Raw genomic sequence first — 25,511 nt, forward strand, 5'->3', positions numbered from 1 at the left:
GGTCATGGTGAATAATCCTTTTAATGTACGGTTGGATCCTATTGGCTAGTATTTTAGTGAGAATTTTCGCATCTGTGTTCATCAAGGATATTGCTCTATAATTCTTTCTGATGGGGTCTTTGTCTGGTTTTAGGATCCAGGTAATTTTGGCCTCATAAAATGAGTTTGGAAGTTTTCCTTCCATTTCTATATTTTGGAACAGTTTCAGAATAGGTATTAATTCTTCTTTAAGTTCCTCTGGGAATCCATCTGACCCTGGGCTCTTGTTTGTTGGGAGATTTTTGATGACTGCTTCAGTTTCCTTACTGGTTATGGGTCTGTCCAAGTTTTCTATTTCTTCCTGGTTCAGTTTTGGTGGTTTATATGTCTCTAGGAATGCATCCATTTCTTCCAGATTGTCAAATTTGCTGTGTATACTTGCTTATAATATGTTCTTATAATTCTTTGTATTTCTTTGGTATTGGTTGTGATCTCTCCTCTTTCTTTCATGATTTTATTAATTTGGGTCATTTCTCCTTTCTTTTTGATAAGTCTGGCTAGGGGTTTATCAGTCTTCTTAATTCTTTCAAAGAACCAACTCCTAGTTTCCTTGATCTATTCTCCTGTTTATTTGGTTTCTATTTCATTGATTTCTGCTCTGATGTTTATAATTTCTCTTCTCCTGCTAGATTCAGGCTTTCTTTGCTGTTCTTGCTCCAGGTCCTTTAGGTGTAGAGTTAGGTTGTGTACTTGAGACCTTTCTTGTTTCTTGAGAAAGGCTTGTACTGCTATATACTTTCCTCTCAGGTCCGCCTATTCTGTGTCCCAAAGATTTTGAACAGTTGTATTTTCATTTTCATCTGTTTCCATGAAATTTTTTACATTCTTCTTTAATTTCCTGGCTGACCCATTCATTCTTTAGTTGGATGCTCTGTAGGCTCCATGTATTTGAGTTCTTTCCAACTTTCCTCTTGTGATTGAGTTATACTTTCAAAGCATTGTAGTCTGAAAATATGTAGGGAATGATTCCAGTCTTGTGGTACTGTTTGAGTCCTGATTTGTGATCCAGGATGTGATCTATTCTGGCAAATATTCCATGTGCACTAGAGAAGAAAGTGTATTCTGTATTTTTGCGATGGAATGTTCTAAATATATCTGTGATGTTCAGTGTGTCATTTATTTTTTTTAAAGATTTTATTTATTTATTTGACAGAGAGAGATCACAAGTAGATGGAGAGGCAGGCAGAGAGAGAGAGAGAGGGGAGCAGGCTCCCTGCCGAGCAGAGAGCCCGATGCGGGACTCGATCCCAGGACCCTGAGATCATGACCTGAGCCGAAGGCAGCGGCTTAACCCACTGAGCCACCCAGGCACCCCTCAGTGTGTCATTTAAAGCCTTTATTTTCCTGTTGATTTTTTGCTTAGATGATCTGTCCATTTCAGTGAGGGGGGTGTTAAAGTTCCCTACTATTATTTTATTATTGTCGATGTGTTTCTTTGATTTTGTTATTAATTGGTTTATATAATTGGCTGCTCCCATGTTAGGGGCACAGATATTTACAGTTGTCAGATCTTCTTGTTGCACAGACCCTTTGAGTATGATATAGTATTCTTCCTCATCTCTTATTATAGTCTTTGGCTTTTTTTTTAAAATATTTTATTTATTTATTTGACAGAAATCAGAAGTACTTGGAGAGGTAGGCAGGCAGAGAGAGAGAGAGGAAGCAGGCTCCCTGCTGAGAAGAGAGCCCGATGCGGGATTCAATCCCAGGACCCTGAGATCATGACCTGAGCCGAAGGCAGCGGCTTAACCCACTGAGCCACCCAGGCGCCCCAGTCTTTGGCTTTAAATCTAATTTATCTGATATAAGAATTGCCACCCCACTCTTCTTTTGAGTTCCATTGGGTCTAAAATGAATTTCTTGTAGACAGCATATTGATGGGTCTTGTTTTTTTATCCATGCTGATACCCTGTGTCTTTTGATTGGGGCATTTAGCCTATTTACGTTTAGGGTAACTTTTGAAAGATGTGAATTCAGTGTCATTGTATTGCTTGCAAGTGGACTGTTACTGTATATTGTCTCTGTTCCTTTTTGATCTGTTACTTTTAGGCTCTCTCTTTGCTTAGAGGACTCCTTTTAATATTTCCTGTAGGGCTGGTTTGATGTTTACAAATTCTTTTAATTTTTGTTTGTCCTGGAAGCTTATTATCTCTCCTATTCTCAATGACAGCCTCGCTGGATATAGTATTCTTGGCTGCATATTTTTCTCATTTAATGCTCTGAATATATCATGCCCATCCTTTCTGACCTGCCAAGTCGCTGTGAATAGGTCTGCTGCCAATCTCATATTTCTACTATTGTATGTTACAGATCTCTTGTCCAAGCTCCTTTCAGGATTTTCTTGTTGTCACCGAGACTTATAAGTTTTGCTATTAGGTGACAGGGTGTGGACCTATTTTTATTGATTTGGAGGGGGTTTCTCTGTGTCTCCTGGATTTTGATGCTTGGTCCCTTTGCCCAATTAGGGAAATTCTCTGCTATAATTTGCTCCAACATACCTTTCCCTTCCCCTTTCTTTTTCCAGGATCCCAATTATTCTAATATTGTTTCATCTATGGTATCACCTATCTTTTGAATTCTCCCCTCATGGTCTAGTAGTTGTTTGTCTCTCTTTTGCTCAACATTTTTATTCTCCATCATTTGGTTCTATATCACTAATTCTCTCTTCTGCCTCATTTATCCTTGCAGTAAGAGCCTCCACTTTTTTATTACACCTCATTAATAGCTTTTTAAATTTCAACTTGGTTAGATTTTAGTTCTTTTATTTCTCCAGAAAAGGATTCTCTAGCATCTTCCATGCTTTTTTTTGAGCCCAGCTAGAACCTTAATAATCATTCTGATCTCTAGTTCTGACATCTTACTAATGTCAATATTGATGAGTTCCTAGCTGTTGGTACTGCCTCTTGTTTTTTAGTTTTTTTGTTTTCTGTGGTGAGCTGTTCTGCCTTGTCATTTTATCCAGCTAAGAATAAATGAATGAGAGAACAATATACTAAAAGAGCAGCAGCGACCCCAGAAAAATATATACTAACCAAACCAGTAGAGAGCCGAAACTGGAGAGAGAAGTAAGGGGGAAAAAAAGAATATATATATATATATTAGACTGGTGAATAGAACAGAGCCACACACTTAATTTTGGGTGTATTTTGATTTGCTAGGTAAAACTACCTCCCAAAATTTTAAAGAAAGAAAAACATATATATACAAAAATAAGGGTAAACACAATGAAGGGATAGAATATTACTGTAAAGATAAAAATTAAAAAAGATTCTAGAAAAGGAATTGATAAGAAGTTGGTTGAAAAACAAATTTAAAAAAAGAGGAAAGAATATGATTAAACTGGAGACTAGAACAAAGCCATGTGCTAGATTTAGAATTTATTTTGATTTATTAAAAGAAACTGTATCCCAAAATATTAAAGGAAAACAAAGTATATGTATATAAAAAATAAGGCTAAATACAATGAAGGGATAAAATATAATTATAACAGTAAAATGAAAAAAAATTTTAAACGTATTGATAACATAAAATAGTTAAAAATGTTAAAGTAGGACAGAGGAAAATTTTAAAAATATAATAAGAAAAAAACAAAACTAAAAAAATTTAACTTTGAAAGACTAAAAGATTATGGGAAAAAGCCCTGAATTCTATGTGTTGCTTTTCCCAAGCTCTGGAGTTCTGTAGTTCTCATTGATTGGTAAACTTGGTCTTAGCTGGACATTCTTGCTGATCTTCTGGGGGAGGGGCCTGTTGCAGTGATTCTCAAATGTCTTTGCCTGAGTCGGAATTGCACCACACTAGCCAGGGGCCAGGCTAAGCAGTCTACTCGGTTTTGCTCAGTATCTTTTGTTCTATGAAAACTTTCTGTACAACTTTGGAGGACAGGAATGAAAATGGTGGCCTCCCAATCTCTGACCCCATAGGAGCTGAGGGCTTAGGGCTCCATTCCTCACTGTACCCTCAGAAAAAAGCACCATCTCCCTGGTCTCCTGTTGCATTCTGAGCTCACCCAGCCTGTGACCCAGCATTTCTATCTCTGGTGCATGGCCCTGTTTGGAGTCTCCAAATCCAGCAGATTCCTACAGAATGGCCCTGTGCCACTTTTCCCAGAGGAAGAAGGAGTGGATCTTTCGGGGTCTTCCACTTGTGGAGTCCATGCTGGAAGAACAGTGGTCCAATTGTACCTTGGTTCACAGTTTAAGGTAACTCCCAGCTGAGAGCGCACTCCTGGCTCCATCTCTACAGCCAGCTTCCCTGCTTTAATACCTGGGAGCTCTGCCACATTCAGGCATCACTGGTCTTTCTGTGACCCCAAGGGTCCTGAAACCACACTGTCGCCATCAGTGTTCCTCCTCCTACTTAGCCTCTGAAGTGATGTCCTTCAGTGGAGCAGACTTCTGAAAGTTCTGATTTTGTGCTCTGTTGCTGTCTCACTTGCCAGGAGCTGGCCTCTCCCCAGGAGGTCTATCTTCTGGTATGTTGCCTCTATTTTCTCATATGTTGCCTAGACTTCACTTCTCCATACGTTCTACCTTCCAGAAAGTAGTGAATTTTCTGTTCCTAGAATTGCTTCTCTTTTCTTCTCTCTCCTGTTGAGTTTGTAGGTGTTCAGAATGGTTTGATAACTATCTAGCTGAACTCCTGGGACCTGATTATACTTCTCCGCCATCATGCTCCTCTTTGCACCAACAGAGACTATTTCACTGGATTATTGTTAGCAATGTCTGTGTCTTATACTCCATTTGTGTGTGTCTTTTGATTCCTTGTATTTTTTCTGGTGGTGAAGCCTGCAAAATATCATTTTAATGAGTTGGATGTATGAAATAAATTGACAAAACTTTGAAATAATTTTTTAAAGTCTATATGCTGCTGAAGCAAGCCCAAAATCATGTGAGTTTTACTCTTTTAAATTTAAGCTAAAAATATGTCTATTAAAGGTAAGAGCCATAGTATTAAGGAAAAAACTCCTCCTGACATGAATGGTTTCTTAACCTCACTTTATTATCAATATGTGCGTGTTTGTTTTTGAGCTAGGAGCTAGGAATGGACACATGAAATTAGGAAATGAAGGAAGCACTCTGTAAAATAAACAGAATTAAAATATATATTCCAAGTTTATGACAGCAATTTTGGTTATAGACATATTTTCTGAAATAATCTCATACTCAAATTTTGTGTATTATTAGTTTTATTATACATGTTCCTAGTCCTATTATAATTCTGATACAAACTCCAGAATTCAATTAAAATGAAATTGATCATGTTAATGAAATTAAAACAGCATCTTTGCCATGCTTTAGAGAAAGTATTTGAATTCCCTTGTTTACTCTTTCTTTGTTTTACTATTTCTCATGGGCAGAGTAAATGTAATTCTATTTGTCCAAGGTAGCTTTATGTCTTATCTTTTTAGTGGTCACAATTTTTAAATCTAAATGGCTAAGTGCCATGACAGGCTAACATGGATTTAGGGAAGTATGTGATTTGAGTGAGAAAGGCAATCTTTACTTTAGCCAAGTTTTTTTTTCCTGATTCAGTAACGCCAAATGTTTGTGTCATAGTTCAGATTCCCTTTTGCCATAACGATTCCTTGGTAAGAGTAGAATTATGTTGTATGTACCATAGGAACTGAGTCAGTTGATAATGGAAGTTGAAACTGTAGATGAAGACAATTTTTTTAAATTATTTTGTTATTTGGAGGGTCATTCTGAATTTAACAGTCTTGTACTTTGTGTCTAAAAATATCTCTACTTTGGATTACTGCCTTGCCTTTGTACAGTTTAAGTATACCAATGATAATCATGTTTTTTAACTCATCATGTAGTCATTCATTTTCATAGTATATTCATATTGATGTTTATGTCATTATGATGATTTTGTGACAGAACATCCCCACATTGCATTACTACATACTTTTGTATTATGAGAAATCCACAAGAGGGGCCATCAGGACTTTCACTCAAAAATTTTTTTAGTCTTGGAAATAATGTAAGTGGCAAGGAAAAAGATGACTAAATTAGGAGATATACTAGATTTGGCCAACAAACAGTAAGAACACTGGGGATTTCTAATGTGATTTATAGTTTGTGCTCAGGAAACCAAAATATTGGTGTTTTGTTTGGAAGAGAGTTTGAGATTCTGTAAATTGGCAGAAGGAAAAAACTTACCAGCCAAATAGGCCTTCATACTTGCTACAAAATCTTTCCTGACTCTTCATTTATTTTAACTACATTAGGGTTAGTGAGTTTTTAGGTTGGCAACCTCCAAGGAAACCTTGTTGAAGATTCAAAATAAATTGCAAGGTAGTTTCCAGTTTGCTCTTAGCTACTATATAAAACTACACATCTCATCTTTTGGTGTCTATTTTGTGAATTTAATTAAGTAAGAATCTACAAGAAGTAGGATATTATTAATTTAAAATATTTAGTAAAAGAGTTACTTTCATTTCTAAATTATTCGGCTTACTGATAGAAAATTTGGAACTTGTGATTAAGTTATAATAAAGAGATAAAAGAAAATGAAGTTATTAGTATTATCAAACATAATTGCAAAAGACCAGTTTTCATTAAGCACTGAATGAGACTGACCTAATCAATTAGTTTATACTTATTTATCCCTACTAACAAAAGCAACAATAATTAAAATATCAGTAAGATTTATTAAGCTGTTATCATGCTAATAGGTACAGTATATATATGCAAGTTTATCCACAAAGCAACTAGGAGCTATAGTTATTATTATTTTTTCCATTTTATAGATAAGAAAACTAGTTATACAAGTAGATGTACATATAAAAATATGGAGCAATGTATAGATAATAATTTATGTGCAGGTGAAGCTCAAAAAGTGAGATTGACAGGAGAGTCATCAGAAAATACTTCCTGGATAAGGTAAGTCTTGGATATGTCTTATGTGTATACAAAGTGGTAGAATAGATAAGGGGAAATAAAATTAGAACATGTATGGAAGAAGCCATGAATATTGCATTTAAGACCAGTCCAAAAAGAACAATGAGTTTGTATATATTAGTCATAAGGGGCATACTGTTTCTTAATTGTCTCACAAATAGAGGTAAAATGTTTTTATCAAAGTTTAGAATCCTTAAATGGTTCCTGGTATATTGTACATGCTCAAAAGAATTTTGGTAGAGGGGCTCCTGGGTGGCTCAGTGGGTTAAAGACTCTGCCTTCAGCTTGGGTCATGATCCCAAAGTCCTGGGATCAAGCCCCTCATGGAGCTCTCTGCTCTGCAGGGAGCCTGCTTCCCTTCCTCTCTCTCTGCCTCCCTCTCTGCCTACTTGTGATCTCTGTCTGTCAAATAAATAAATAAAATCTTTTTTAAAAAAAAGAATTTTGGTAGAATGTCTAACATACATAAGAAATCTTAAATAATTTATAAGTACTAGTTTAATAAAATGAAATATTTAGTGGGTTAATTTTTTCTATTAGGTTTTTCATAAAGAGAAACAAATTAACATTATTTAGATACTTATTACTTTTAGAATTTAATAATCTATTGGAAGAAAAGGTTTACATGGTCTTCTATAGAGAAGTTTGGGTTTTATTATAGCACATTTATTTTATTATAGAACATTTGTGCTATAATATCAATATTCACTAAAATTCACACTACCCAAATTTGTTGTAGGGACAGTAATTTCCTTCTATTTTCCAAATTAATAGAAAGCTTCTGTATCTTATTCATTGCTATATTCACAGAACTCAGTACAGTGCCTAACATGGGGGAGGTTCTCATTAATTATCTGTTGAATAAATGAATGAATATACAAATATGAAGAATTTGTAACATCACAGTTTTTAAGCTGAGGATATTTAAGCATTTTCTAATTGTGAACCACTGGAAATCACTGGAATATCATAGTCATTTTTGTTTAGGAATTACAAAATAGTGAGAGTTCATGTTTACCCATTGCTTCATAGTGATTCAGTACTGGTGACAAGAATCTTCAATTTTTCTGCCTTTCAAAGTAAAAGTATTCAGTGCATCATTTTTAACAAATGATAAGGGGACTGGACTATTTTTCAAAATGGGTGAGTTAAACTCTCACCCTGTGTCACTGCTTACTAGCCATCTAGTCTTTGATAAATTAATTAACTTCTGTAAATCTGTTTGCTCAATCAGTGAATGAAAATAATACCTTTTTTATTTTCTACACTGTGCAGGTTGTTGTGAAGTGTAAAGAGAAAATTCCTATGGGAACTATTAACAGTTTGCACAAATGACATATTTTGAGTCATTTCTTTACTACTAACAGTGTTTTAGGCTAACACATACCTTGTGAGTAACATCATAATGTTAAACTTGCTATTACTATGGAACTGATTATGAAATGCAGGGATATACTAGTATGGTAAGTTTGATTCAGTCAAGTGAAGATATAGGGAAGAATGGTATGGTAAAAATAAACCTTGCATATTTGCAGAAGAATATAGGTTCGTATATGCCGTTAGTTCATAGTGAGTGAGAAGGAATGTAGTACTGAGAGACAAGGGGTGATCATTTAGAGCCATGTAGGGAATGATGAGTAGTTTGGATTGAAATATGACATTCTTTAGTTAAGGATGACTGTGTTACTCTACTTTTTAACTAGAAGAATCAAGATAAGAGATCTTAAGTTTCATATATGCAGGAGTGGATTATGAGAGAATGACAATTATATATATGCCTGGAGATTTCTTGCACATATTTTAGGCTAAAAAACCCTGCATTAATGGCTCCCTATGATTACTGAATACTTTTTCATATTAAAATTTATTTGTATTTTTGTTGTCTAATCTATTCTGAATTTTTTTTTTGGCCATGGATTGTGTTTTAATCAATTTGAGTAGAAAAAGGACTTTTTTTTTTAAAGATTTTATTTCTTTATTTGACAGAGAGGGAGATCACAAGTAGGTAGAGTCAGGCAAAGAGAGAGGGGAAAACAGGCTCCCCGTTGAGTAGAGAGCCCCGTGCGGAGCCCATCCCAAGACCTTGAGATCATGACCTGAACCGAAGGCAGTGGCTTAATCCACTGAGCCACCCAGGTGCCCTAAAAGACTTTTTAAATTAAGTTTTAAAATTCCAGTATAGTTAACATACAGTTGTTATATTAGTTCCAGGGGTACTATATAGTGATTCAACAATTCTATACATTACTCAGTGCTCATCGTAAGTATATAGAACATGATTTTTTTTTTTTGTTAATTTTTCTAACGCTAAAACAATGTATTATTATAATAGTAAGCCACAGGCTCTTGGACCACCTCTTCCCAGCTGTTACTTCTGGGAGTTAGTGCTCTGTTTCTAAATAATGTGATTTTACCACAACTTTTTGATTTGTCAATTTTAGACATTCTCTTTTATTTTTTTCTCTTATAGATAATAATTTTACTTTTTTTTTTTTTTAAGATTTTATTTATTTGTCAGAGAGGGAAAGATTGAGTGAGAGAGAGAGAGCACAAGCAGGGAGATTGGTAGGCAGAGGGAAAAGCAGGCTTCCCGCTGAGCAAGAAGTCTGATGTGGGGCTCCATCCCAGGACACTGCGATCATGACCTGAGCTGAAGGCAGAGGCTTAACTCACTGAGCCACCCAGGCGTCCCGATTTTACTGACTGGACACCTATCTTCCTAATATATTTAGTCATTTTTGATTCTTCTTTTGTTTACCATTTGAACTTTAAACAGTAAATTAACCTTTGTTTCTTGTTTTATCACTTATAAATGTCTTTTGTTGTATACTTTTTAGGGGACAGCGTTAGTGCTCACAAGCTATTTTTATAAGTTTGAAACAGCTTTGTTCAGATGGAGCATAGAACACCATGATTACTTTTCTTCTTCACGTCAATTAAGTAGTGATCCTTGTCTTCCATTTCTTAAGTGTACTTTCTCCATGTGATTCATGTCTGTGTGATAGCAATAGATGACTTGATGGATTTTATCTGGCTATCTTTGCTTCCATGTTAGTAAGTTTTTAAAATACCTAGCTCCTATGCAGTAGAAACCCAGGTCAGTTTAATTTTTTTTTGTTGTTGTTATTTTATCTGACATAGATCCACATGCAATAAGGTCATTACAAAAGTGCCTTTAAAAAAATATTTATCAGTAAACATATTCAAATAAGTCTTGTTCAGTTAATGACAGAATAGAAGGTCTCACATGGCAAGGTAACCCAAATAGTTACAATATGTCCACACTTGTCATTGTTTTCTGTAAAAGAAACTCATCAATACATTGGGAAATTTTAAATTTTAAAGTCTCAGGGTACCTGGGTGGCATACGCAGTTAAGCATCTGACTTTGGCTCAGGTCATGATTTTAGGGTATCAGACTGTGCTCAACAGGGAGTCTGCCTGTCCCTCTTCCTTTGCCCCTCCCCCTGCTCATGCTCTCTCTCTATCTCAAATAAATAAATAAAATCTTTAAAAAAATTTTAAAGTCTCTGAGACTTAATGAAGTTATGGAAGCATTTTTGTTTTACACACCTTCTATCCTCTAGTCCTTGAGACAGTTAGTGTTGGGCTGGGACCTGAAGGTGAGGGAACAAATGTTAACAAGGTGTACACAAGCATAGTTTTGTCAGAGGATGATGAATTCTGGCACCCAAGGTTTTTGAACACTTAAACCCCTCTTGTAGACAGGTAATGATTAAATGTTGTAATATTCTTAGTAAATTAGTGGCAGGTGAAATTAGAAATGGGATAAGAGGCATCAATGCCTTATATCATTGTAGACAGTAATGTTATACTAAACTTAACAAATTAGAATATTGAATAGAAACTAGGATAATGAAATGTAACTGGGGACAAATATAAAGCATTATGGTTGGAGAGGAAAAATAGCATAAAATCCAAAGGATGGATAACAGTGTTTAAATAAAGTTGGAAAATCCCTTAGTAGTAAAGGAATAACAAGATTAGCATGAGCTAACATGCTAATGTTAACAGTGTTGTGATGAAAGCAAACACAATACAAGGTCACATAAATAAGGATGAAGAATGCAGGAAACTTGAGGTTATTCCATAGTACTTGCCACTGGTCAGGCCCTCATGAGAGCATTGTTTCTAGTTTTGGGCTCTACCACTAAGGAAGGACGTGAAAAACTTGGAGAAAGTTCAGGGGAGGACCACAAAGATGATTAAAGAGTTGAAAGAGAAACCGAAAAGAAAAGTTTTTAAGTAGCAGGGATTATTATTATTCCAGAGAAGAGAAGATTTAGAGGTATTTAACTTATGCATAAAGGATGGAGACCAGATGTTCTCAATCTTCACTGAAGGTCAAACCAAAAGAAATCAATTTAACCAGCAGAATGAAGGATTTGGATTAAATATGAACTGAACTTTACATTTAGAATATTAGAATAAGTGACTATAGGACATGTGAAATTTTTTGTTACACTGTAGATCCTTACTGATGACATCAGACTGCTCACAGAGCATTTGAAGTATTTATTGTTCTAATAGCTCATTAGGTAAACCTGAATTTTTTTCTTTCTTTCTTTCTTTTTTTTTTTTTCTGACTAAGGAATATCAACAGTTCATCAAGAAATTCTGACTTTATGGTAAATGTGTCTAGTTATCTTGACAGAAGTAAAGTAATTTGAGTTATACTCAGTTCTGTTAATAAGTCTGTAGTTTGGTGTTTCATTAAATCAGAAGGATAGTCAATATGGCCTCTTTCCCTACTTTATTGTTACTGTACCATGCATTAGAAGACAGAGGACAGCTGTTGTTTATTAATTGGTTTGATGGTAAAAATAAAAAAAGAGAAGTGATATTGAAGTTTTAAATATATTTTTATTTTAGATTTTAACTTTTATATACACATATACAGAAGATAAAATACTGTGGTGATGTTTTTTCTAGGAGTAACCCTTTCATATGCATTTTAAAAATATAGTCAAGCTTTTAAAATCAATGTTGTTCAATACTGTGCCTGACCATAAGTAAAAATTTTTTATCCCTGCAAATTGACAACCAAAAGTACTGCCTAACAGAACTAAACTATTGGTTGCTTGTGGTTGAATTAAAAGACACATATACTCACAATAGAAACATTTTTCTTCCTATTGAGCAATGTTTTGCATGTGTATTATGCTTTTCCTTTTTTGCTTTAAATAGCTTCTTTGGTTTTGAGGTTTTTGAGGAAGGAGACAAAATAAGCTGTGTACTTTATTTTGAGGCAAGGATCTGTTGTGGTCTACCATGTTCTGTAAAACTAAAAAGATGCTGTAGTAAAAAATTTAGAAAGAAAATAAATTTAGATGTAGTAAAGGGTGTAACATTATTTGTATAAACTGGCCTTGCCTTTTAAATATTATAAAATGGACTGATAATTTTTCATTGTTTATAAAGCATTTCCATTATATCTTGATGTCAAATATAATTTTTTCTTAATACTAGAAGAATTTATATTTTTATGTTGATATAAAATATAATTTTTTCTCAAAACTAGAGGAACTTGTATTTTTTATAAGGAGTTAGTTTGTTTTCTAAGCAAAGAGCACCCTGTTAATGCAAGCTGGTGCAACCACTCTAGAAAACAACATGGAGGTTCCTCAAAAAGTTGAAAATAGAGCTACTTTATGACCCAGCAATTGCACTAGTGGGTATTTATCCTAAAGATACAAATGTAGTGATCCAAAGGGTCATGTGCACCTGAATGTTTATAGCAGCAATGTCCACAATAGCCAAACTGTGGAAAGAACCTAGATGTCCATCAACAGATGAATGGATAAAGAAGATGTGATATATATATATATATATATATATATATATATATATATATATTTGGAATACTCTGCAGCCATCAAAAGAAATGAAATCTTGCCATTTGCAATGATGTGGATGGAACTAGAGAGTATTATGCTGAGCGAAATAAGTCAATTGGAGAAAGACAACGATCATATGATCTCCCTGATATGAGGAAGTGGAGATGCAGTGTGGGGGGTTTGAGGGGTAGGAAAAGAATAAATGAAACAAGATGGGATCAGGAGGGAGACAAACCATGAGAGACTCTTAATCTCACAAAACAAACTGAGGGTTGCTGGGGGGAAGGGAGGAGAGAGAGGGTGGTGGGGTTATGGACATTGGGGAGGGTATATGCTATGGTGAGTGCTGTGAAGTGTGTAAACCTGGCGATTCATAGACCTATACCCCTGGGGCTAATAATACGTTGTATGTTTATTTAAAAAAAAAAAAAAAGAGCACCTTCTTACTTTATTTTTTAGAAAACCAACTATTTTTATTAAAAAATTTTATCCATTTTGTTCTAGGTGCTGTAATGGCTGCAAATATTTTAATATTAAAAATATATGCTGTGTTTCTTCATGTAGCTACAAAGAAATAATGGGATTCTTGTTATTTACTCCCTACAAAAGAAAGTTATCTTTCAGGGTGGTATTTATTAATGAGGTAAATTTAGTTTTTCCCTGGAATTAATTGATTGATCAGTCCATTTTATATTATGTACAATATAAGGCCAGTTTATACAAATAACTTTTACCTCCTTTACTGCATCTGGAATGGTGTTCAAAATATATTGGTAATTAAAAGACAGGACTCCAAAAATGTAATATGCCACTTTTGTGAATGTGTAAAAATATAATAACAATTTATTCATCATAAATAAATATATCATGATTTAGTGACAAGACAATCAGAGAGAGAAAGTTAGTTCATCAAAAATGGAATAGTCTTGAGATAGTAATGAGAAAAGGACCAGAAGACAGTTATGATAATCCATTCAATTGAGACTATCCATGATTACAAAGGAGTGAGAATCCTGTCCTGGTAGGTTTTAATAATTTAGATATGAAAAATCTCAGTCTTGTCAGCTAGATCAACATTTTGCAATGGTTTGGGGACAATTTTGCAAAAGCAAAAGGCATTCACAGTTAGTCATCTCTGTGCTTCCCCATGGAAACACCCTATTAGAATGAATGGAAAACTCATATTCTAATGTAAATAGCCAGAGACATTTTCTCAAACTAATGGTAAATATTTAACTGCTCTGTGAGCAAAAAACAGTAGTATCCTCTGACTTATCATAGAAATTAGTAGCTAAAATTACCTAATATTTATTAGGCAAATAATCCTGGCACATCTTTGAGAACTACTGTGTAAGATGTTCACATAAAAATAATAACAATAAATATGTCACTTAATCCAATAGTATACATATTACTGGTCTTAGGTTTTAGGCATTCAGAAATATCAGCAAGTAACTTTCTTGAGATATTTCATGTCATTTAGATAAAGAGATAAATATTATCAAAGATATAACCTGTGAAACAAGGTACATAAACCAAATTATCTGTTCATTTAAAGTGGTGTTATGGGGGCACCTGGCTGGCTCAATCCATAAAGCATGCAACTCTTGGGATTGTGTGTTCAAGCCCCACACTGTGTGTAGAACATACTTAAAAAAAAAAAAAAATGAAAATGTAGTGGTAGTATGGACTGAATGTTTGTGTTCCCCTAAAATTCATATGCGGAAACCTTAACCCTCAAGGTGAAGTTTTTAGGAAGTGGGCCTTTACTAGGGGATTAGATTTGAATGAGATCATGACAGTGGAACCCACATGGTGAGATTAGAGTGCTTATAAAAAGAGGGTAAGACCTGGGCGCTGGTGTGGCTCAGTGGGTTAAAGCCTCTGCTTTTGGCTCAGGTCATGATCCCAGGGTCCTGGGATCTGGGCTCTCTGTTCAGCAGGGAGCCTGCTTCCTCGTCTGTCTCTCTCCCTGCCTGTCTGCCTACTTGTGATCTCTGTCTGTCAAATAAATAAATAAAATCTTTAAAAAAAAAAAAAAAGAGAGAGAGAGAGAGAGAGTAAGACCCTTGAGACCTCTCTTTCTCCACCAGGTGAGGATATAGCAAGAAAGTAGCTGTCTGAAAGTTAGGAAGAGAGTTCTCACCAGGCACCACATCTGCCAACATCCAGATCTATAAGAAATAAACACTTGCTGTCTAAGCTATCTAGTCTATGCTGTTTTGTTTTAGCAGCCCAAGGTAACTATTTCAGTAATTGGTACTGAGAAGTGGGGTGCTGCTATAACAAATACCTAAAAATATGGAAGCTTTAGAGTTAGGTAATGAGTAGTTGCAGTGCAGGATAAAAGAAACCAAGATTGCCATGAAGGGACTTTTAAAGGCAATTCTGGTGAGAATTCTGGAAGAAGTGAAGAGAGTTGTAAAGGGAGCTTTCATCCTCGAGAATACACAAATAATTATGAGCAGACTGTTGGTAGAAATGTGAATGATGAAGGCCATTTTGGTGATGTCTGGGTCAGAAATGAAGCATATGCTATTAGACAATGGAAAAAAGGTGATCTTTGTTATCAAGTAGTAAAGAACTTAGCTGAATTATGTTCGTGTTCTAGTGTTTTGTGAAAGGTGGGACTTGTGGGTGATGACATTGGGTATTTAGCTGAGGAGGTGTCTGATCAGAGTATTCAAAGAGTAGGTTTGTTCTTCCTAAATGTTTATAGTAAAATGCAAAAAGAAAAGTTAATTAAAGAAGGACTTGCTAAGCAAAAAGGATCTGGGACCTAAAGATTTGGAAAGTTTTCAGCCTGTGCCTAATGCACAAATTGAGTAAGCATGTTGAGAAGAAAAGACTAAGGTATGGCTTACTGACCATTTGATAAGGAGGTTAGTGTGGCTGTGAGTGATCATCTATCTCAACAGAGTAATCATCCATCTCAACAGAGATAGCAATAGAGATGCAATTACACCAGGAAACACACTGCCAGCTGGGACAAAAAGAAACTGAGAAAATATGGCAGAACCAAAGAAAGCTGTGCACATGTGTTACTGATTCTTCGAGAAAAGGGCAGAAGGACCCCAAAGACATTTCAGAGATCATCTGAGCTGGTGCTCGTACTACAGCATAGCCTAGGTGGCAAGACTGCTTCCATCTTGGTTTCAGAATTCAGGAGCATTTACCTGCAGAGCTGCATAGGAGGGCCTTCATGCAGAGTAGAGTGGGTGGTGCTCTTACAGAGAGACTTGTGAGCAGCACTCTGCTACGCTGAAGGGGTGGGGCCGTGGATGTGAAACCAGGGATGCTGCCACCACCCCACTTGGGTGCAGAGAGAGGATCTCAAGTCTTAATTATTCTCAAGCCTTAAGTCTAATGCTACTTCCTATGGTAAGTTTTGGAACTCTACTTGGAATCTTACTTGGGACCCATTACCTCTTTCTTTCTTCTGATTTCTTCCTTTTAGAATGGGAACATCATTCCTATGACTATCCCACCATTATGTTTTGGCAAAACGTAGCTTTTCTGATTTCAAAGATTCATAGCTGAAAAGGAGTTTTGCCTCGGAATGAAGTGTACCTAGTCTCTCACCCATATCTGATTTAGATGATAGATGAAACTCTGGACTTTAGAGTTAATGTGGAATGAGTTAAGACTTTGGGCCTGTTGAGAGGAAATGAATGTACTTTTTTATGTGAGAAAGTCATGAGTTTGCAGGGTGTGGTAGGGATAAAATGTTATGAACTGAATGTTTTCCCTTCTGCTAAATTCCAGTGTTAATGTCTTAATCCCCAGTGTGTTGGTATTTGGAGTTGCGCCTTTCAGAGGTAATTGGGTTGAGATGAAGTTATGAGGGTGGGCCCCTCATGATGGAATTAGTGCCCTTATTAGAAGAGGAAGAGACACCAGAGGTTTTTTTTGTCTTCATGAGCAAGCACCAGTGAGCGGCCTTATGAGCACCAAGGAGAGGGTCTACTCTCTACAAGCTAGGCAGCGGGGTCTCACCAAACACCCAAACTGCTGGCACCTTGATCTTGGACTTCCCAGCCTTCAGAACTGTGAGAAATAGGTGTCTGTCATTTAAGCCATCTAGTCCATGGTATTCTGTAATAGCAGCCTAAACTAGGATGCGTAGTCTTAAAATCTTTTTCATTTATCATAAAGAGTGTTATACATTCTTGCCTATGTTTAGTTAAAAATCATGTTTTCTCCTCATTATTTTACTACAGTTGTCTTTGTACTGCAGTCAGTTTTATAATGCTAGTCCATCAGTGCATGTAAAGAAAGCAGAGTAGTGCTGTGTTGTTATCACTTGGCCTTGGCCACTATACTTAGAACTAAATGAAACAGCATGGTACATAGGACATTTTATTTGGAAATCAGTCCATGGCTCTGTGTTAAACAAATGAGTCTCAGAGTTTAGATTTTGATTCATTCCATTTTCAAACCTAAATCATTGAAAGGAATGCTTCTTTGCAATGAGTATTTCTCTTACATAAGAATGGAATGTGGTTTTTGGAAACAGGTTTTAAGAACTCATCCAGGTATTTCATCATTGTAAGGTAGTGCTATACTTTGCAGACCTTAAAATGGAACTTAACCATATGTTTTGGTCAATTTCTTCTGATAGCCATGCCTGGTCAAAAGTTATTAGGAAATTGAAGAGTTGAAAGTATCTGCAGCAGAAAAGTATTCCGGTGTTACAGTAACAGATATTTAGCCAACCTCTTTGGTGTTGGTCTTGCTCAATCAGTCCTCCCTTATGAACATAGGTTATGGAAATGACAATGTATGCATTCAATTCTTCATCCAAAAGCAGAACCTTGCTTTCCTTCGGGTACCTGGCTTTTTGTAGACCCCCCAAAAATCAAGTTTCTTAGTTCTTTTCCATCTTCCCTGAGAACTTTATTATTCTTTCATGAGAAGGAAACAAGTGCCCAGTGATATTTTTCTATCTGAATTCAGAATTGGGGAACATTTTCTAATTCTATTTTGGCTTTCTATTCCCTTTTTAGAACTCCACTGTAATTCTTAGACTCGCCTATAAGTTTAGGGGCTCCTGCTATAACTTTGTTGGTCAAGATTTGGTAAAGATTGATTTGTTTAAAGGGTGCGGAGAGCTGAGAGTCGGCTATTAGGAGCTCCTTTTCTTTTCCTCAGCCCCTCATTTCTTCATTTTGTATGGCAAGCTGTCTTAAAAAGCACTCCAGTTACATCTTTGTTATAAAACAGATTCCTTGCATTGTTTGTCTTTGTAGTTTTTCCTGAGGTGACTCTAGTTTGGAGGAAAATAAGGCAAAACCATAGCATGTCAGAGAAGAGTTGATAAGATGCAGAGTTAATGTGATACAAAATAAAAATGAGAAAGAAAGGGGTTGGGGGAAAAGTTTGTGAGAATTACCATTACATAGTGTTGAAAATGGTGTTTAAAGATAAGATTTGAGGAGAATAAAATAAGTTGGTTCATACTTGGCCTAATTTGAAAAATCATAGTTTAAGTATAGTATAGCTTGGATTAGATAACTTTCCAAGATTCTTTTCATCTATAGAAGTGTGAGACTGATAGCAGAGTAGGTTGTAGGAAAGGAAAGAATCAGAAATTTATACATGAAAAAGAAGGAAAAAGAGTGAATGGGTGGAATAAGAAATAACACACACAGAAGAAATTTAAAAAGGTAATGTAGAAGAATCATAAGTTTATGAAAATATGCAAGTCACTGAAATAATGCAATTTTCAACTTTCTTTTTAATGTCTCAAATGATTAATTTGAACTTATGCTAAACATTTTGTTATGAACAGGTAACACAATGTAGAGCAAATACATACATCAAGGTATAGAAAAGAGTTCTATTAATCAATTCTATATAGAAATGGAAATTCAATATAGTTAAGGAATTTTACCTTGAGTGGAAACTTAGGTCTTTTATTTATTCTCTTCTTTTTTTTTTTTTTAAAGATTTTATTTATTTATTTGATAGAGATCACAAGTAGGCAGAGAGGCAGGCAGAGAGAAAGGAGGAGAAAACAGGCTCCCTTGCTGAGTAGAGAGCCCGATGTGGGGCTCAATCCCAAGAGCCTGAGATCATGACCTGAGCCAAAGGCAAAGGCCCAGTGGTCTGAGCCACCCAGGTGCCCCAATTTTTAAATTATTTTCTAAGATTTTATTCATTTATTTTTTTGAGAGAGCACATGCAAGTGAGCTGGGTGGTGGGGGAGGAGCAGAAGGGGAAGGTGAGGGAGAAGCAGATTCTGTGCTGAGCAAGGAGCCTGATACAGTGTTCTATCTCACCACCCATGAGATCATGACCTGAGATGAAATAAAAGGTCGGACGCTTAACCGCCTGAGCCACCCAGGTGCACCTCAGAAACTTAGGTCTTTTATTTTATTTTATTTTATTAGAGATTTTATTTATTTATTTGACAGAGAGAGAGGGAACACAAGCAGGGGGAATGAGAGAGGGAGAAGCAGGTTTCCTGCTGAACAAGAAGCCTGATGTGGGCTGGATCCCAGGATGCTGGGATCATGACCTGAGCAGAAGGTACACACTCAACCAACTGAGCTACCCAGGTGCCCCAGAAACTTAAGTCTTTTAGATTTATCATTCCTGATTTTGATATAAAAACAATTTGATTCTATATTATATAATTCGTGGCTAAAACTGTGTACTGTTTTTAATCCATGGCTGAAGTCTTCTTTCTGCTCGTAATTATAATAATAACCTAAAGAAGAAAACTCTTTAAAAAGTATGTATCATGGTGGATATAGCAACATATAAGTTATTTTTTTTATTACTATATCACCTCTTCCCTTCATCAGTCAGGGTTTCTATTGTTTCAAACTTGACCTAAGTTTATATGGTCAGGCAAACTTTGGGTTTGGTGAGAGAGTGTTGTTATCAGTTATAATGAAGGGAAGTTTTAGATCAAATACCACTAAGCATACAAATACTTACTAAACAGACAAGGAGTTACAAAATAGTTGATACTTCTGTTTTATAAGCTTCATCACATTCCAGCTGTTATTTAGGATACTTTGATAGCACTTTGCATGAATAATGCATTCATATGTAAAATACAAAATGCAGTCATATATAAAATATGAAATATGAAATATAAAAATGTGCTTATATATAAAATATAAACATATTTTAGGGACAAGAATTCTACTACCCTTATATTTGTCATCTGGCACCATAATCCTTCAAAGCAGTGAGTGCACACACAACACCAATTTCAGATGCTTTATATAAATGTACAACTTACAAAGTTTGTTGCACTCTTGTACATGTTCATGAAGATGGGGTAGTGTTTCTGAAATATTTTGATCAATCTACAGATTTGAAACACCACTAATCTTTTTTCTTCATTGAAAAACATCTTTTTCAACATTTAAATAATATTCATGAAATTTATTTTCAATTATCTCTTGTGTTGCTCATTAGAGACAGGCAAAGCTGAAACACCTTCTGATTAAATGTTAGCTATACAGAATTGTCTATAACAGAGTAAAAATCATTATTTAAAAAAAAAGATTTATTTATCCCTTAGAGAGAGAGAAGTGGGGGAGCAGAGGGAGAAGGAGAGAGAGAGAATCTCAAGCAGACTCCCTGCCATGTGTGGAGCCTGGTGTGGGCTCAGTCACAGGATACTGCTATCATGACCTGAGCAGAAATCCAGAATTGAATGCTTAACTGACCAAGCCTACTCTCCCATTGTTTCTTTAGATACTCACTGTTACCCTCCCAGATTTTCATCTATATAGAAAATCAATCTGTATATGCATTTATATAAATATTAAAAAAAAAAGACTGTCCTATTATGCAAACTACTTTGTTTTTTTCTACAGAAAAAAAAATCGGTTTGGTATTCAAGGAACATAATAATCTGTCCTCCCAACAAGAACTCTCTACACTCATTTTTCAATGTTTTATTCTATACATACAGTGTTTTAGCCTCTCTGGACTTCTCATAGTTCCCTGCATATGCCATGCTCTTTCCAGATTCTCTCCCTTTGATTATTCCATTCTTTACCTAGATTGCCTTTACTTTTCTTTTTCATCTGGCTAAATATTTAAAATCTACTTGGTATTAATGGAAATACATAAATCATAATTTCTCTTGGTGAATATAGACTAGGGAAGGATACAGTGTGAATTGAATGCAAAGGCCACAAGGAACTGACATATCTCGGTCCTATTTAGTGTCTTACAGAGAATTCTATAGATATGTTAGAGGATTAGGAAAAGTTGAAGAAAAAGCAAATACAATGATCTTAGTCTAAGATGCTTTAACTTGCATTATTTGTTGATGACTTAAGCTTTTATATAAGTATTTTGAGCAGTCATGATAGTATGAAATAATGTTCATCATGAGTATAACGTAAAAGGTGTATGTAAAATGAAAGCAGTGAGTAAAGACTGCTATGAGGGGGAAATATAAGTTGTATTTGCCTATGATCTTCAAAGTTTTTGCCTAGTTTACCTCCTAAAATAATTTGGAAAATTGACACACAACTTTCACATTTTAAAGTTGCTATCAAAAACACTTTAAAATAAATTTAAATAGTTAACAGAGATTATAGTTAAAAATATACATTGTATGTGTATTTTAAATACATTTTCTCAAAACTTTGGAGTTGTCTATTTCCTTGAATCATGAAAAATGTTCACCATATAATCCATGGGCTAAATCAATGCTTATTGCCAAACTACTTAGCCACGTCAGACTTGACAATCAATAACAAAACTGACTTCATTTTTTAGATCAAATAAACATATTAATACACTCCATGAAAACCATTTCACTTCTGAATTCTAATTGTGAGATAGCAGTATAGATTGATTTGTAAGCAGTCAGAAGGACTGACAGAAAGACAGTCTTGCCAGGATAAAATAAGCATCATCCCCTTTCGTTTTTCTTGCTTTGTTCAAAAGGATTGACCCCAGGATCAATGCATTCTTGAATTATCTCTTTGCTTACATTCTGGAGACCTTTACACCCAGGAGGCAGTGTACCATAACGATGTTTGGGATGGGTGAGAAATAAGCTTTCTTTTTTGTAAAGTAGAAAGAAGGCAGTTGTGAAAAGCAAAAGAGTAAAGGGAAGCTGGTGGCTTGCAAGTGCTTGCATTCTCAGGCAGATCCATTTTAGGAAAAAGCATATATGGAATTTGAGAATTTCGATATAGATTCCATTTAGACATTTATATCTGCATTACCCATGAAAAGTCTGTTTACATTTTCCTGAGGTGGATTGTGTCTTCTTAACATCGTAGGCATTAAACAGTATAAATTGATTTTGTGACACCCATAATATATTTTCTGGTGGTTTGGTAAATATACCAAGTACTTTTTCTATCTCTTACATTCAAGAATGTACCAGGTATTGCTATTCTGTGGTTTGCGAATTAAAAGCCAAAGGGAGATGAGTATGTGAATGCTCAGAAGAGAAAGCTATGCAAGAGGAGAAATCCCTTTCCCCAAATGTGAAGTGTAAAAGATGAAGAGTTTGAAACTCTAAAAATAGGCAAAAGATATCTTCAGGGATTTTAATGAGTTCAACAGTGCAGTTGTATGCTGGATGTGATATTTGTTTTTTGACAATACATTTTGATCTGGTGAACAAGAATGGGATTAATTATTAATCCCTTCCCCAAGTAGTGTGTACTAACCATTATTTATATACAATCAATGAACTTACAACTGGGATTTTCCTGTAGCATGTGAAATTTCATATTTTACCTGAAAAGCTTTTCACTTCTAGCATAAAACATAGCCAAATAAAAATGGTCAGACTTTTTAAATTTATTTTTTATTCTCACTTTAGAAAAGGAATATTTTTTATTTTAAAGATTAGTTTACAAGAATATTATAAAAATGCTTAAAATAGGTTTTCAAATCAATACTGATTTAGCATTCAAATGGAATATATTCTAAACACACAACATTACTTGTGGACTTCATCTTTTGTATTGAGTTGTAATGCAATGTAACATAAGTTTAGCCAACATTAGGAAAGCTTCTACTGAGCTAATTGTTTAGCTGTTTGCAGATTCTGTAAAAATATTTGTATTTTAGCTGTGCTAAATTTCTGGTATGCAATGTAGTACCAATTTTATTCCCATTCCTGTATTGTGCTAATTTTTTTAAACAAGAACCTGTGTTAAAGTTGAAGGAATGCCAGATAGTGCTTATAGCTCAGAAGTATAAAACACAGTCTGTGGTATAATAAAAAAAATATTCCATCAAGTTCAGAGATAGGGGATAAAAAACTACCCATTTGCTTTTTTGTAGAAGCAGTAGCAATCTGTAGACAAGCTATTCTAGCTTCAAAACAGTATGGTAGATGGTTTTATGGAACTTGCAATTACAGAAATCCACTTTAACCTTTCTTTCTTACTGGCAGGTGTCCCATTGGCTTGCAGCCAGAGGCTGTGAGTGTAGTGCAGCCAGTGTGTCCCCCAGAGTGCTGAAAATGCCCACACTCCAGCTGGCTGCTTATAATTGCACTGATTGTGGTCTGACAACCTAGAGCTCTAAGAAAGAAATGTGATGAATATACGAAAATACTTTACAAATCTGATCAGATTACAAATTTCATCTCTCTTTTTTCTCCTCTATAGATATGATATCTGCACTTATAAAAATAAGCCCTGTGGAACATTGGGTAAGTTTTTTATAAAGGGAGATTGTCTATTTGGTCCAGTGGATCTAGTTTTTATCATTAATTTGGTTGTTTTCCTTTCTGGCACATCTGAAATTACTCCTATAAATTGTTAAACCTGACCCATGTGGGTATGTCACTTACTAGGAAACAAGTAAAATGATGACTAGAAACAACTTAGAAGATGATTCTAAAATCTTCAAACAATAATGGTGAATCAAAAGTTACCAGTCTATAATGTATTTTCCAAAAATCCCAAGGAATTTGAGAGTAAATGAAAGCATGCAACATCTTCAAATATCAGGCTAGGAAAGGAAAGGGGGAAAATTGGGGCTATACTTAAAAGGGAGACATTGTGTTCTTAATATACCTTGGTACAATTTTTTGGAACAAGTACATTCCTATAAACGAAGACATTGGCAATTTTCAGTACCTGAGCAACAATAAAAAAAAATTGTAAAATATTACAGCCAGCAGTAGAGAGAGAAGACAGGATTATCTTTCTTGTGCTTCCCAAATATTTGTTTTTTAAAAAGCATTCCTGCAGTATTCTAGAATTTAAAACATCACGTTTTGTTGTAGAGCATAACTTCCTTCTGGTTAAAAGTTAACTGCAAATACAAATGGGGGGAAATGATAGCTTTTAAGTAGACTAAATTGTTAAGCAACCAGAGTTATTTTTAAGAATGGGAGGGTCTTTTTTTTTTTTCCCCTAAGGTAATTTTTTTAGTGTCATAGAGACTTGCTACAGACTCAAAAGTTAAGCACCTGAAGGTGAATTTTCTAGTTTCTCTATGACAAGTCTGTTTTCTTGTCTGTAAAGGAACAATTCTGAAATCTATTCCTATGCCCCTCATAAGAATTTTGGGAAGATCAAATTTAAGTAGAGGTGAGAGAAAAGGTGTTACCCAATTTCCTGGGGAAATTAAAAATCAACCTCTTTGTAGAGATTAAAATTTCTCTTGATTTTTATCTGCCTTCTTCTATTCCATTTCCCTCAGGGTTTAAGTCTAAAGAAGAAATCCCAATTAGCCAATGATCAGTATTTAGGGTAGAGAAGTTTGCTGGTTAAAAAGCATAATGTAGAAAGAGCTTTCTCTGCTTAGAGATTTCAAATAAAAAAGATTTAGTTTTTTAGGTTAACTAGAGCAATACAATCCTTTGGAAAGGACCCTGAAGTGGAAACTGGAAGCTATCAACTGGCTTTGACATTTTCAGTGCATTATCTTTCCCACTTTATTTAGGTCTTTGTTTCTCAATTTCTTATCTATGAAGTAGGAGCAGTATCTCCCCTTATGTGACAGGGAAATTATAAAAATCACTTAAAGGAAAAGAAAATGAAGATGTTTAATAAAGAAGTACTTTAAAAATGTACTGGTATTATTATTTGTTGTGGAAATTATACTGTTTAACTTAACCTGTCTGTTATTTTTTAATATCTATAAGCATTTGCTAAGTGCTTGATCAACTTTAAATACGATAGACACTAAGCTTCAAAGGAGGTATAAGCTAGAGTTTGTATTTTCCCTATATATACATATTCTGAGGAAATACATATGTATATATGTACCTATTCTATCCTGCTTTATGAAAGTAGATTGTTTGCGCTGAGATGTATTCTTCATTAGGACATTGGTAATAACACTGCCTGTACTTATGTTGTTATTTTTACCAAAGTAGATTCAAGATATGCTTCTCCCCTACATCTCTTTCCTTCCCAATTATATTTCCCAATTTTATAGCTTATTAATTTCCAAAATCAATACATTAATACTTTGATACATGTCAATGCATTTTCAAGCTCAGTATAAATTATTTTTCAAATTATAAATCATTATGGATTGTTTTTTATACTATCTCATGGTGAAAACTGAATGACCATGTATAGATACATATGTTGACTTTCATATGTGAAAAATACATCATCAGTACAGAATTGGTCAGGTTTTTTCTTTCTGGATGGTCATTCTGGCAACTTTCATATTGGTTTTTATGCTAATACTTGCAAATTATCCTGCTTAGTACCTTTGATGACCAATTGTAACATGGCTAAGTA

The 25,511-nt window shown here is 35.0% G+C and overlaps 1 protein-coding gene across 5 annotated transcripts in view; it reads left to right on the top strand.

Moving 5' to 3' along the window:
* Nucleotides 1-25,511, top strand: part of ADAMTS6 (ADAM metallopeptidase with thrombospondin type 1 motif 6) — a 307,097-nt gene that overhangs the window by 111,930 nt on the left and 169,656 nt on the right. For all 5 annotated transcript variants that reach the window (XR_014309548.1, XM_082723084.1, XM_082723083.1 and 2 more), the window contains one exon: nucleotides 23,415-23,458. Coding sequence is in view for 4 of the 5 variants with exons in the window: in XM_082723084.1 (XP_082579210.1) it covers nucleotides 23,415-23,458 (44 nt within the window). In the remaining variant the exon portion in view is untranslated. The remainder of the gene's footprint in view (nucleotides 1-23,414; nucleotides 23,459-25,511) is intronic.

Source organism: Mustela nivalis, assembly GCF_964662115.1.
Source record: "Mustela nivalis genome assembly, chromosome: 3".
Lineage (NCBI taxonomy): Eukaryota > Metazoa > Chordata > Mammalia > Carnivora > Mustelidae > Mustela > Mustela nivalis.